General features: G+C 38.5%; 1 protein-coding gene across 1 annotated transcript; it reads left to right on the top strand.

Moving 5' to 3' along the window:
• Positions 1-976: 976 nt before the first annotated feature.
• Positions 977-11,726, top strand: fbxo32 (F-box protein 32). Its single transcript, XM_041793192.1, has 9 exons — positions 977-1,208; positions 1,730-1,851; positions 2,159-2,208; positions 2,336-2,428; positions 6,549-6,642; positions 7,280-7,464; positions 7,987-8,169; positions 10,181-10,324; positions 10,440-11,726. The coding sequence occupies exons 1-9, from the start codon at positions 1,096-1,098 to the stop codon at positions 10,527-10,529; spliced, it is 1,074 nt and encodes a 357-aa protein (XP_041649126.1). The 5' UTR covers positions 977-1,095; the 3' UTR covers positions 10,530-11,726.
• The last annotated feature ends 3,082 nt before the right edge of the window (positions 11,727-14,808 follow it).

The following is a 14,808-nucleotide window of genomic DNA, read 5'->3' as shown; positions in this document are numbered from 1 at the left end:
CAAAAAGACCCCTCATTTTTAAAAAAAGAGACAAAAATGGGTCAAATGTGGAAAAAATAGGGAAAAGTAGTGATGAAAATGGGTTAAAAGTGGAATGAGTAAGTAATTTTAATATTAGAACCAAAAATAGCACTTTTCAGCTCCCAAATGAAGTAACAGTTAGCCAGGACACTAGCACCCATGCAATCCAGACAATTTAGAGGGCAGTTTTCAAGTTTTCAACGGGCTGTTTCACCAGGTTTTCTATTGATACAAGATATCTGAATACAGAGAAGGCCAAAATACTACAAAGAGACAAAAAATAAGTGATAAAATACTACACTTGCCCATAAGGACAGGGAAACTAGAAAAAAATTAGGCCAATTGGGTACAAGGAGATTTAAAGGTATTTTAAAAAGACTAAAAATAATACCAGTGCAAAAGGGCCACAAAGATAGCCTAATCACAGCAGCACTTATGTAATCATTTCGTGTCTGACTGAATGTGATGGTCTTTTCTCACAGATGTGTGTAAGGGGGATTACATGTCTGATAATCCATCCATGAGAATAGCTCTAGTAAATATAGTCAGATAAAGACGCACAGTATTCCCCTCTGGAAAGCTGGAGGATAAAGATGTGTTAATTTGAACATCTTAAGTAGCCTAAACATGCAAAAATCTCAAAATTTAGCACAACAGCTTTCTGCTGTCTCCTCCCCTGGTCCCAGAGAAGTCGGTTACATAATCGTGTCTAAAGTCGTTCAACATATTAAACGCGTTTTCTGACGGGGATTCATCACGTGAAAAACCACCAAAATTAGAGCCCTTGGTGTTCTTTCCCTGACTTGAAGCGTTTTGTTACCTCTGCTGTCCTCTCCAAGAGATTTTGCAACCCTTTAAGTTGATAAACAAAGCCACGTGTTGCAGGGAAGTTTCCAAAGTGGGTGGAGCTTCTGTATTTCCGGGTTCTGACTTGAGGATATAAAAGCAGCTTCGCAATGTCAACAGTAGAGCAGAAAAACGTGAGAGAGAGATCGAGTTCAAGAAGGAGTGGATCATCCTAACACAAGCAGGGACTATTTCATCATAATTTTACTTTTAGTTGAGTGAAACGCGATGCCTTTCCTCGGACAGGACTGGAGGTCCCCGGGTCAGAGTTGGGTTAAAACCGAAGAGGGATGGAAAAAGACATCAACAGAGGACAAAAACAACAATGTGTCTGTGGAGAGGTTGGTCAAAAAACGCGAGAAATTGTGTTATTTCATGACAATGCTTGTTTTTCTTAATGCGCCATCACTTTAAAGCTAGTCAGTACGAATGGAAGGAGGAAAAGTGTTTATTTTTAAGTTTTGAACTCGAACATGTTTTTTGAAGGGTTAAAAGGAGCAGGCCTGGACCTTCGTGTTGTTTCTATCTCATTAACTTCTGCGTCTTTTTCTGGGGCCATGTTCCTTTTTCAGGCTAATCACTAAGCTATTAATAACCTCAAAACAACTGAGTGGATTAACAAACGTCAGATGAGTCCACTTCCCTGAAGTAGTACTTACAGTAACATGGCCTTAGGTTCATGTACATGAGCACCAAAGGGAGCTGGAATAAGAAATAGTTCTATTGTGATGCCAGAGTGTCCAGAACAGTGTATATTTCTCTAAGGAGACTAAAATTGCAGCTGATAAGTCTGTACTGTGTACTGGGATAAAATAGTGAATGATGCCTTTAATGAAACATGGCTCCTTGTGTTTTTTTCCAGCTTCTGCAAAACCGAGGAGGAGGAGTGTTTCAACAAGGAGAACCTGCTGCTCTCTCTCAGCTATGACATGGCTGCCAAGAAGAGGAAAAAAAACCTAATGAACAACAACACCAAAGTCCCATGTGAGTCTCCACGAAAGCCACACAGTCTGACTTAGTGCTAAAATATGTGAAGGATAACTTTCCACTTTTTTTTACAAAGTTCTTGGCAAAAATGAAGAAGGAAGCACTCATGAGGATGTTATGTAACTTTCACCAGAAGCGCTCTTTTCTAATAACACTGCTTAGGATTAATTTCCATCTTTCAAAACTTCTTAAATTACTCTGAATGTACATCATATTTGAGGTGTGTGTGCATGCATTTGTCACAATGCTTACCAGGAGCTTAATGAGGGCGGGCTGCTCATATAAACATTGTGCTTTCTCCCAGATTTCCACAGGGAAAAGTGGATTTATGTTCATAAAGGAAGCACCAAAGAGGTAACAAACAAACTCATTACATTTCATCAACTTTTTATATCATCATTGCTAATGTCAACATGCAGAGAAAAGCCTATACTCCTTGAGAGCATTGCAATCTAATACCCTGATAATTAAATTCTCCCAGCGCCACGGATATTGTACACTTGGAGAGGCCTTCAACCGCTTAGATTTCTGCAGCGCCATCAAGGACACCAGGAGATTTAATTACGTTGTCAGAGTGAGTTCAACTTTTCCTAACACTTTTGTTTCTCTGTCCTGGTAGATGTTTTTGTTGTGGGAGAGAAAGGGTTAATTTTAGGAGGGTGTGTAGACTTCTGTCTGGCTCTTATCAATACTCTGCAGAGTACAGATGCACTCCCAGGGAGGGTATCTGTGTGGTTCTGGTTGGGTAGGAGTGTGACATTTTGTTGTAAAGCGATTGCCAGAGCCATTTGGCATCCCTGCACCAAAGCCATCTCTCATTTAAGGCCCATATTTGATGCTACCTCTCTACTTATGAATGTAAGTATGAGCTTTAACATATTTTCCATCAAATACACATTGAGATGCCAAATGGCTGTGGGAAATCTCCTCATGAGAAGTTTGTGACCCCAGCAACATTATTATATCATTATCAGAAATGTAATTATGGCGTATCAACCAGGAGTCACTTGACATAGCTTTCCCCAGGCCACATCAAAGCTTTACCACACTGAACCAAACACCAGCACTCCCACATGTGCTCCCATGTGAGCCGAGGACTGCATGTGGTCCTGTTCTCCTGAGCTAGTGGGGGTGAGGGAGGGATGAGGGGGGTGACAGCTGTGCGGTGAGGTGCAACAGCCCGACAGGGGTTGATGAAACCAGACCCTGTGGTTGTCAGGTGATTCAGACCCTCAAAACACACTGACACACGCAGACATACACTTATCTCTGCTCACCTCAGACTGCCTTCTATTGTGCTGCCTCCTACTCTCTTTTCTCATCCAACTTTTGAACATTTCTGTGCTATTTAAATGCCATCCTGATAAAAGTTTTGGAACGTAACTATTCAGGTTCATCCAAGAGCAGACAAACCAATTTCTAATTCTGTCAGGACAGTGAGATAGCAGGGTGATCATGTTTTATGGTTGTTTTGTCACTTTAATCCACAGTCATAAACACAAGTGTAGGGCGTCAGCATCCTTGAAATCCTGAGGCTTCAAGTAGCAAAACAATCTGTTTTACTCAAGGCTATTACTGTTCGACATAACTAGAAAAAAAGGGAATACTGAAATTGTTAATACTTTGTTTACTGAGTTACTGATGCCAGAATTTTCATTACATGGATGCTTTTTCTTTTCTTTGTGTTTTATATTTATACTACAGAAGAGTATTGGGGCCACTGAAAAAAAAAATTTGAGACGAAAATTTTTTTTTCACTTGTGAGAAAAAAGTCAGAATTCTGAGATTAAAGTCAGAATTCTGAGATTAAAGTCAGAATTCTGAGATAAAAGTCAGAATTCTGAGAAAAAAGTCAGAATTCTGAGATTAAAGTCAGAATTCTGAGAAAAAAAGTCAGAACTCTGACTTTATTCTTCAAATGAAAAAAAAGTTTAGAATTTTTTTTTCAGAATTCTGAGATTAAACTCAGAATTCTGACTTTTTTCTCAGAATTCTGACTTTAATCTCAGAATTCTGACTTTTTTCTTACAAGTAAAAAAAAAAAAATTCGTCTCAAATTTTTTTTTTTTTTCAGTGGCCCTAATACTCTTCCGTATTATACAGCTTCTCTTATGTCAATAAAAAGTTGTATTTAAGTACTAAAACTTAGGAGCCTACATCAGTTCAGAAAGACAGGTCAGTAGGAGAAGAACTAAGCAATCAATAGTTGCAGACAAGCACATTGTCTTAATTGCACAAAAATATGGTATGCAACTTGAAAACAAGAACTGGTCCTTTATTTGGTGCATAGGACTTCTTTTTTGCAATAGACGTTGCTATTTTTTCTTTTTTACTAGTATCTTATCAAAGTTTAAAATTCTGGAATCTTGACATCCTCTATACTGAGATTAAAAAACAAATGAAGAACTGTTTATGTGTCGTTGAAATGACATGCATATGTCTGTTTGTTAGTCTGTTATTTCCTTTTGGGGAAAAAAAATCAGTTCATGGCATTTATCAGTTTGTTATATTAAACCCCCTTTGTTACCTCCGCCAAGGTGGTTAAGTGATCGGCGAGGTTAGTTAGTTAGTTTGTTAGCAACATAACTCAAAAAGTTATAGATGGATTTTGATGAAATTTTCAGGAAATGTCAGAAATGGCATAAGGAAGAACTGATTAGATTTTGGGAGTGATCTGGATCACCATCTGGATCCAGGAATTTTTTAAAGGATTCTTTACTAGTGGGAGATAGGGCTAATGGCAGAGGTCTGCGCTCTCTGAGTGCTTCTCTAGTTTGAATTTATTTTTCGAATAGATGAATGATAATTAATTTGATAGTTTTGCATCTCAATCCCTAAAATGGTCAGGTGGTGCAACCGTCTAAGTAATTGAACCGATTATTGACACTGTTAAAATTAGCATTTTGAATGTGAGAAATTCAAATTACGATTCACATTAGGATTTTATGGTAGGAATCTTTCAGTTAAAGAAATGTTATTAAAATCTGTCATTTTCAAACTTGTCAGCTCATCAAAAACCTTTTTCCCTGAATCTGCAGGTTCTTAAATGTCAGAGTGGTGCAGCTATAATCATAGGACTTTTATTTTAAGATTAACTGATAAAAACAGATTGTAGCATAATTTATAATCCCTTTATCTCAAACTGACATTTTCCATGTCAGGTGGTGCAACCAATGTAAAACTGCTAAATGTCAGCCTTAGTATCTTTACATCCATATATTTGCATAAATACACGCAGTATACATAAATAAAAATGTAAAAAACAGTGAGCTAAGTTTTAAGTTTCTAAGCTAAGTTTCTTGCGTCCAACTTTCTACAGATATTTCTGGCTGTTTGTTTTTGACTCTGCTGAAGTTTTGGATTTGACCTTTTTAGCGCAGGCTCCAGCTAACAAGTGCAATGTAGTGTTGAAAGCCCAAAGAACAATACGGCTGTGTAACACAAGCGTCCAGTCTGCACACAGTGTCCCAGGTCACTGCTCTTCACTGCTTGTGTTCGATGGCATTTGCGGGCTCATTTAACTCCATCTCAGTTACACAGATCAGGTTCTCTCCCACAAAGACACAACAAGTGGTCCTCTCTGCTCAAAGAGGACAAATAGAGAATAGCTCAAGGAGACAGAAACCTTAAAATGAACTTGTTTTACAGTGCAATCATAAAAACACAACATGATGAAGTGCTGCTCATAACAGTGGAAAAGTTCATGCTGCATGCCAAGCTAAGAGGTGCAGTGTAGTTAACAGCAGGAGCTAAAAGTAGATACGGAAACGCACATTGTTCTGCCCGGCTGCTCTACAAAGAGAGGAACACTTGATGGGCCGCTAAAAGAAGGGCAGGGGGATTATGTTTCAGGAGTGGAGATGGAAAGAATGGAAAAAACGAAGCCAGGAAGGGGCAAAGGAGCTTAAAATTGTTAAAAATAACAAGAAGGTTTGGGGTGTTAAAGAAAGAGAACTTGCACTGGAAGCAGGCAGAAGTTACACCTCAAAACACACATTTTGTCTACTTTTTAGCTAAATGTTTACTCATGTGGTTGCCATTTTTTCAAAGATAATTGGCTAGATTTATAGGTTTTAAGATATTAATTTACTGCCTTCATAAGTGACCTACTTGCAGGGCTAATGGCCCCTCCAGTTTAGCAGAAAGTACCCCACAATCTGTTCATGTTATGATGACAGTCGTCACATGCTCGGGTCAGAATTGAGCAAGAAGGGACTTGAGTTTCTCCATGATGTCACAGCATCTGTTACATGCCAGACATGCCACCCTAGAACTTGCTGCTGTCCGCTTGCCAATGCCAACAACCTAGCAGACGCAAACGCCGACTCCTACATGTGCACTCACACACAGTCTGTCAAATGATTCAGCTAATTCACATGACGGGAGGCTCAGGAGTCAAATGATTAAAAGCTTGTTTGTGGAGGCTGACACTGTTGACAGGCCAGGCTGCTGTCCAACACCTTTCCAGTAGTTTCTTCCTATCAAGAGCCAAGAAAGCTGTCATACCGTTGTTAATGACCACATGGTGGAGCTCCAGACTTTGTTCCAGACGTTATTTGTTCTTAGGATTGGACGTGTCCTTTTTGTAAGAATGCAGCATAACAAACATGAAGTAAAGAGGTGATGGAGCAGAGAGTCTCGGGATAAAATTTATGTTGTTTCCTTTTTTTCTGTCTCTTTCTCTCTGCCACTAGCTCCTGGAGCTTATCGCCAAGTCCCAGCTCCCCTCGCTCAGCGGAGTGGCGCAGAAAAACTACATGAATATTCTGGAAAGGGTGGTACAGAAAGGTGAACCCCGCTGCTCTTTAAAGCTACTTTTCCTCTCAGTTTCTTTCCTTTATGTGGCTTTATCTTTCTGCTGTGAGATGATTGTTTTTCACACACAAATATGTTAAAAAAAGAGAGGCAGGTAGTTTATTCAGTCTTTTTTTAAAGGATGGGAGCCTATTTCTTTATACAAGTGACCTAAAGTATTAAAAACACAAGAATGTAGTTGTAAGCAAGTCTGTTTTTTGCACCCATAAATGAGGAAACGAGCCTAGATCAGATCTAAAGAAGGCCTTGGAGTGAATTTAATTCTTTAATGACACATTAGAAAACACTGACAGTCTCCAGGCTCCTCTGTAAACCCACAGTGTAAACCAAATGTTCCCTCTGCTAAACACACATTCAGGTTGTTTAGGTCATGTTATGAAACCTGCAGGCCAAATATTATGAGCGTCACAGAAGGAGAGTACAACTGCCCAAAAACATTTGATTTAATAATAGGTTTTTAGATGAACCACAATAAATATTTCACTGTTTGGATGTCTGCCTAGTGGAGACTAATCTCTCTGTAGCCTCCAGGCTGTAAAACTTCACTCTGTAAAGTTGTAATTAGATTAATAAACTAAATTTAATGATTACTTTATGGTTTCTACTCTAGTTCTGGATGACCAGCAGAATGTTCGTCCAATCAAGGAGCTGCTGCAGACGCTCTACGTGTCGCTATGCGTCCTGGTCCAGGACATGGGCAAGTCAGTGCTGGTGGGGAACATCAACATCTGGGTGCATCGTATGGAGAACATCATGCAGTGGCAGCAGCAGCTTGACAACATCCAGATCAACAGGGTATAATATGTGCAAAAAATTAAGACTATGTCAGATGATCACAGTCCTGAGCTTCTCACCCATGAACTTTTGAGTTTTTCTTGACTTAATGGCATCTTTGGAGGCAAGATGTGTGTAAAAAGATGCTGCAGATATCCAAGATGTCACACCTAGCGATAGTCTAACACTATGATGACAGTTGTTGCATTGTAACAATGCCATTAGTTGCTGAAAGTATTCATAGAATCACCACAGAGTAGAAGAGAACCTATCCATAACAAAAGTGATTAAAACACCATCATCCCATCAATGATTGAGCAGGGATAATGACATTTTCTACCTGCTGCACTCAAACTTGACTCAGTCAAACTTCATGAGGATCTAGGAAGCTGGTAGGAAAAAGTCTGGGTTCGAGTGGGGTTGAAAATGTAGTCTCTTTGCATTCACACATGCTCTTCCTGACAATTCTTGCTAGTTTTGTGCATAAACTATTTCAGTGCACATTTCTTCTTCGTTTATGACTCTTCATCCTTTTTCCTCCAGCCTGCATCTACAGGCATGGCCCTGACCGACCTGCCTGCCAGTCTGCAGCTGAACATCATGCAGCGTCTGTCTGATGGCAGAGACCTGGTCAGCCTGGGGCAGGTGTGTCCTGAGCTGGGGGCCCTCACTGAGGACCGGCTGCTGTGGAAGAAACTCTGCCAGTACCACTTCACGGACAGACAGGCACGTAGAAACAAGTTTCCATCCATACATACGGCTTAGCTGTCGTCCTCATTGTCCGTTAAACTGTGTCACTGCCTCAGCTGACCTGCAGGTTACAGGCTTGTGACAGTTTAGCCAGATAACAGAACAGACAAACGTCATTTAAGTCACTGGACAAGGAGGTCAAGCACCTCTGATAATAAGCCTGGCTGCTGGAAAGTAAAAGGCTGAAGTGAGTGAATAGTGACCCTACAGTAACCTAGAACAGGGCTCAGAACCATGCACTTCGTAGAGGAGTGTTATGTAGAGTTTAGTTTAAAGCTAAAATGGGTTGAATTCAAACTTTTCACAAGTTCTAGAAGTTATTTATATCTTAGTTACAAATCTGTGCAGAAGTCTAAAGCCACCATAAGAGTTACTATTTTAGCGATATTCCTCTCAGCATAACAAGTGCAGTTCTAATGCACTGAAATCTTTTTTAGTGAGAAAAACTGTAGATAAACACAGATGATCATTGACTGACCTCCACAGAATCCGAACGACAACCCCAGTGCTGTGAAAAAACTGCTGTTCCTGTAGTGTCCACTGGAGGCTGGCTGTAAAAGCCCCTAAAGTCCCATACATATCCATGTTAGAATGGCACTTTTTACAATAGACATGAAAATATTTACAGCCTGGTACATCAAACAGTTTGAAGAGCTCATGTCTTCATAAGCACACAATCTATGGGGGACATTTTTCTAATCTCATCTGTTTTGATTGATTAAGGTCAGGAGTTATGCGCTATTATCCATCTGGTTAGACTGGCTGTCTGGTTTGTGTGTTCTATCTGTTATCATTGAGGTTAAGGCCTGAATCAGCTCCCCAGTTTTTGCTTGTTGCTTGGTTGGCCAAAAATTTCTGACAGCATTTCCACTAACCATCACTGAGCTTCAAAACTCTGCTTCAGAAACCAATGGGTGATGGCACCAACATTATTATAGTTAACTAAAATGTACTTAATCACTGAAATATAAAAATTGTTTTAGGTAACTGCAACAAAATCAAAATGAAGCCTTACAAATAGACAAAACCTTAATTGTGGGCCTACAAAACTAACTAAAACAAATTGGGGGCAAAAGCCCTCTTGTTTTAGTCTTAGATATGAGCACACAACCCAGACTAGGGGGTGTACAATGGCCTAATTTGATTGGTCAAGACTTCAAACAATGGTAAGTTTAAGCCCTGAATTTTGACCATCAAATGTAAATAAAAAAATAGAAAAGTGAACAGTCCCCTATCTAAACCATTTTTTAAAATTGCATGACATTTACTTTTTCTGGCACTTTTTGGACTCATCACTGACAAATATCCCATATGACTGGAAAACCAAAAGGATGCATTTTTGTAAAATAAAACTAAACTGACAAACCAGCAGAAAAAAACAATAAAAAATTATATAAAATCGAGAACAATAAGTGAAAACAAAAAAAAAAGAAACTAATGAAAAATCCCGAACTGTTATAACCTTAGACGGCAATGAAACTTTTTCATATTTTAACCATCAGTGCTCCAGACATCAGTTACTCAGTTTCATTTCAAGACAATCAAAGCCTGGCCTACTGACAGATTTATAAAAATATTATATGCAAAGCAGGCCTTGTTTTTGCTTTTTTATCTTTAAAGGGGATGTATATCTGGGCTTGTCAGTTGAATGTCACTTACATTTAGTGTTTTGAAATATTTTTTACCATAAATCAGTCAAATACTCTTGCCAAGATTTGAGTGTTCTGGTAGTAGATAAACGAGAAAAAGTGAGGATATGGATGGGTATTTAAATTTTAAACATAAAATCTTGTTATGGCCTCAGACTTCTGCACAGCTCCGTAGGTAAGTTGAAAACTTTGCAGGTAAAACTTCCACTTTAAAGCTTTCATGTAGGTTATTTGAGGTCAGAGAAATTCTCACAAAAGCTGGCATTCAGGGAGATGTTTCAAAGTATTTTTGTCTTCTTGAGTCGTGTCCTAAAGTCTGTTTTTCCCTCCTCCTTTAGATCCGAAAGCGCCTCATGGTGTCAGATAAAGGTCATCTGGAGTGGAAGAAGATGTACTTCAAACTGAGCCGCTGCTATCCTCACAGAGAGCAATACAGCGACACCCTGCACTTCTGCACACACTGCCACATCCTTTTCTGGCAGGTAGAGTATTTTGTTTTTAGCTCGCTTTCCTCTCCGTCAAAGCTGATGCAAAGCTGGGCTCAGGAGATAAAACAGAATAAATAACCTAATATTGATCTTCTGTTTGTTTCTGCAGGACACAAAACATCCCTGCACAGCAAACAACCCAAAAAGTTGTACCACGTCGCTCTCCCCACAAGACTTTATCAACCTTTTCAACTTCTGACACCCTTCCTCTGCTCTTAAATACAGATGAACTGATGTACATACTGTACATAGAGATGTACAATGTTGTTTTTCTTTTGTAGCACAATGAATTGCTGGATGTGTGTTTCGTTGAGGTATGACTGGAGGCAGCGGGACAATTATGCAATCGAGTTTGTTTTGATAGAGCACAGAGGCTTCTGGGAGAGTTCACAGAAGGAGCGAGCAAGTGTGACAGAGAGGAAAGGAGATGTAGCAGCAGTCGGTGACTGGACGGAGGAAAAGTGTACAAAGGGAATACTCAGCTGTCAGATAATAGTCTTAGTTTACTGGAGTTTTTTTCAGACACATTGAAAGTAAAACACAACTTTTCACCTTTTTAGATGTGGACACTTATTTTTCCCAAATTTTACGAATTTTATGTAATTTTTTTGTTTGATCTTCTTTTTTTCCACCACAGAAAGTAGGAAAAATACACTTTCTTTAAAGTTTGAAATAGTTTTATTTCTTCTAAGGCTGGATTGTGATGTGTTTGATACTCAGATGAAGTTTGACAGGGATGGAGAGAAGGAAATGTTGAATTTCTGCAGCACCTGAAGAGATAATGGATGTAAGCGAGGGAGTCAGAAACTGCTCATTAGACCGACTGATGATTCTTTGATATGTAGATGCACCAGGGTTTTTTTATTTTACTTGTTTTTTTCACTTTAATAAAGATTTGATATGACTGTTTTGTTCTTTTTTAAAATCGTGTGTTAATTTTCAGCTGTAGCTGCTTTAGCAGCAGCGTCTGAGTGCAGTATTACCAAAAACATCCATGTCAGTATAATGTCAGTGTGTGTGCCTTCTCATGAAACTTGAAACCGGTACAGTTTAATCCTTGTTTTTGTTTTCCAGATTATGTTGCTGTTTTGTTTCTACATCATTAGTAAATGTCTCATTCACAGACGAGTGTTTACTAGATACCAAAATCAATTGTTTGCATTATTTTCTCTAGCTCCTGCATGGTTTTTTAAACACCCAGCTGGGATTACTTATTTATTTATTGAGACTATTTTTGTGAGCGTCTCAGCTTGAAGGAATGGGAATGTATGAATAACAGTGCAATTTAGACACAGACTTTCCTCTATCGCTGCTCAGATGTTGAGGATTGATGTACATGCTATGCAATATGTTCTGTTTCATGTTCTGTTGAGTAAATAAAAGAAAATTAACTCAACTCTGCCTCTGATCCATGCAATGATTCTATCTTACTTTATTTTTCTAAGCCTGACTGAAACGAAAAAATCCCTTTAAAAAACAGCATGTGTTTGGGTTCTGTGATCAGAAGCTGCTCTGAATGCCCTGGACAACAAAGTTGTGCCCTCTACTGGATGACTGATAAACTACAGAGGAATAGTTCAAGACTTTGCATAAGTGATAGTTGGTAACAGCTATCTAGTTTTGCTAAAGTTACAGAACCCCCCAAAAAGTTATTTAAAATGGAATCTTGAGCTTTTACCCTTAATATTGATGTTTAAGTGGACGTAATGGACCTCTGCTTAATTAATACCGAATATCTGATCGCTCCCTATTGGAATAATGTGCTATTCCCTAACATCAGTGCCTGGCCTAAATAAGTCATCATCCTGTCTTTTATGGGAAAAATTAATGTATAGTGTCATACCTAAGCTCAGCGACCTCTGCAGAACCTGTGGCACTGGTGGACTCAGCCCCCTCTGTAGCCCTAAAAACTGCAAGACTGCCATCTTGTATGCCACTATGGTAGATAAACACAATCAAGTGCCCTCTTTGATGCCTATTGTGGACACAGAATTTTACATTTGCCCTCTGAATGGACAAAATTTGACAAAGTTCCCTCTTTGGTGCCCTCTACATCAGGGATGTCAAACTCAATCACAGCAGGGGCTAGATACTGAATTTGGGTCTATTCTGAGAGCCTAACAGGGTGAACATTTAACCATAAACTGTCATTTGCACCAGTAAAAAATGAGGAAAAGTAACTGAGCACTGATGATAAATGGTTTTCAGATTTAAAAAAGTCAAAATTTGAAGTTTAACGGCTCAAAATCTGAGATGAAAGTCGAACTTAATAGTTCAAAAGGTCAAAACACAAAATATATATAAAAGGGCAAATATATGAGACAGAATGTCAAAGTTGGGAGTTTTAAGAATGGAAATATTACATAAAATTCAAAATTATGAGTTTAAAAGACAAAAACATGAGTTAAGATTTTGAAATGTGTCTGAAAGGTCAAAATGTGGGATTGAAAGTCAAAGTTAGGAGGTCAAAAGGTGAGATCAAATTTGAAGCAGTGATTTGAAAAGGTCCAAATATGACTTTAAATTCACAACTGTGAATTTAAAAGGTTGAATTTTGATATGAAAAGTCAAAATTGTGAATTTAAAAGGTCAAAATATGAAATTAAAAGTCAAACAATAAATTGATTGTAAGATGCAAAATTAAAAATATCAAATGAAAACAAATAGATTACCTTTCCACATTCCTGACTTTTCTAAAAGTCTATCTAAATATTTTCACTCTTTACTTTTTCAGCTTTCAAAGGTTAAGTTTAAATGTTTATACTGTAGTAAATCTGTAGACCTCATACCAGTGGTCCAATTAAAATAGAAATATGATATGATCTTGTGGGCTGTGTACAACAGTACCGCGGGCCGGATTTGGCCCCCAGGCCTTGAGTTTGACACCTCTGCTTTACGTGGACGTTTGACTGAATTACCTAGAGACCTCTGGTAATTTGTCATAATCACACATCTGTGTTTTTAATTCAAATCGACCGTGTCTGTAATTTGCAGAGGAAAAATTCCAGGGCAAATTACCAACCATATATGAGCACACACAGAGGTCCACAAGTAATTCTAATCCCATGAGGATTGGGATCTCTGTAATTTAGGGTGGTAATTATGTCTTTTTACTGTCCATGTGGCTTTGATACACTCAATTCTCACTACAATGTAATGATGATTCTGTCCTCAGTTGTCCTTCAGGGTATTTGTGTAATTACCCATTTCAGTGTTGTTTCTAAATTTATGTGACAGTGTTTCCTATGTTCTATGTTTTTACCTGCCTGCAGAGCAAATTTCCCTTAGGGGACAATAAAGTTGAAAGTTGAAAGTTATCTGATCGAAAAAATAATAGAGGAAGCACAGAAGATTGTTATCAAAGTTTGACATGTATAGGTCAAAAATAGTGCTCCTCTGTCAGTTAATTTTAGCTTATGTGTTAAATTGGCTTTACTTTCTCACACAAACTCTGCTGTGAGTGAAAATCTGAGTGTGTGCAGCGCTGCTCTCTTCATATGCTTCTGTTCTGCTTCCTACAGTTTCTTTTTGCAAGTGCCTGATCTTAGATCAGAATTCTTTACCCGTATTGATAAAGAGCCTTCTCTGATACCCTCTAAATAGACAAAAAAAAAAAACACACACAAAAAAAAACAATGCCCCCTTAAGTGCTCTCTATGTGGACATACTTTTAGATATGTGACAAAATAAATTTTTACACCACAGGTGACACCCATTCACACACTGCAGAGTGTCTGCTAGTATTAACTAATCCGCATCACACACCACTGACAGAGCAGTGGGATAAATTTGGGATTAAGTACTTGACCAAGGATACATAGACATGTGGCTGCGGGAACTTGTAATCAAACCCACAACCTTCCTGATACACACATGGACAAAATAGTTGGCGCCCTTCCATTAAAGGAAAAAATCCACAACAGTCACTAAAATAACTTGGAACTGACGAAAGTAATAATAAATAAAGATTCACTGAAAATTATCTGATGAAAATCAGACATTGCTTTTGAATTGTGGTCCAAGATAATTGATTTGAGAAACAAACTAAACTGTCCTTGACAAAATTGGTGGTACCCTTAACTTTATATTTTGTTGCACAAAATTCTGAGGCAATCACTGCAATCGAGCAATTTCTATGAGACTTCTGCACCTGTCCACAGGTACTTAGATCAGGGCTCATAGAAGGCCATTTCAGAATAGTCCTATAAACGACCTTAAACGTCTGAATAATATGTGCAACTGTAGTCACAGGAACATCACACTGCTTGGAGATGGTCTTATAGCCTTTACCTTTAACATGCTTGTCTATCATTTTCCTTCTAATCTACTAGGACAACTGCCTCCTTAGCTTTCTGTGGTCTGTGTTCAGTGTGTTACACACCATGATATCAAACAACACAGTGACTACTTTTCTACTTAACATGTCCCTAGGGTCAAATTATTTTACATCTTTTTTTACCATCAATTTTGCAAAGGCC

The sequence above is a fragment of the Cheilinus undulatus genome, linkage group 8, assembly GCF_018320785.1.
Source record: "Cheilinus undulatus linkage group 8, ASM1832078v1, whole genome shotgun sequence".
NCBI lineage: Eukaryota > Metazoa > Chordata > Actinopteri > Labriformes > Labridae > Cheilinus > Cheilinus undulatus.
This window is presented reverse-complemented; position numbering and strand designations above follow the sequence as displayed.

Coding starts and splice junctions, on each gene's coding strand:
- fbxo32 (XM_041793192.1), top strand. CDS start 1,096: ATGCCTTTCCTCGGACAGGACTGGAGGTCCCCGGGTCAGAGTTGGGTT. Junction 7,465..7,986: donor ACAACATCCAGATCAACAGG/GTATAATATGTG, acceptor TTTTTCCTCCAG/CCTGCATCTACAGGCATGGC. Junction 8,170..10,180: donor ACCACTTCACGGACAGACAG/GCACGTAGAAAC, acceptor CTCCTCCTTTAG/ATCCGAAAGCGCCTCATGGT.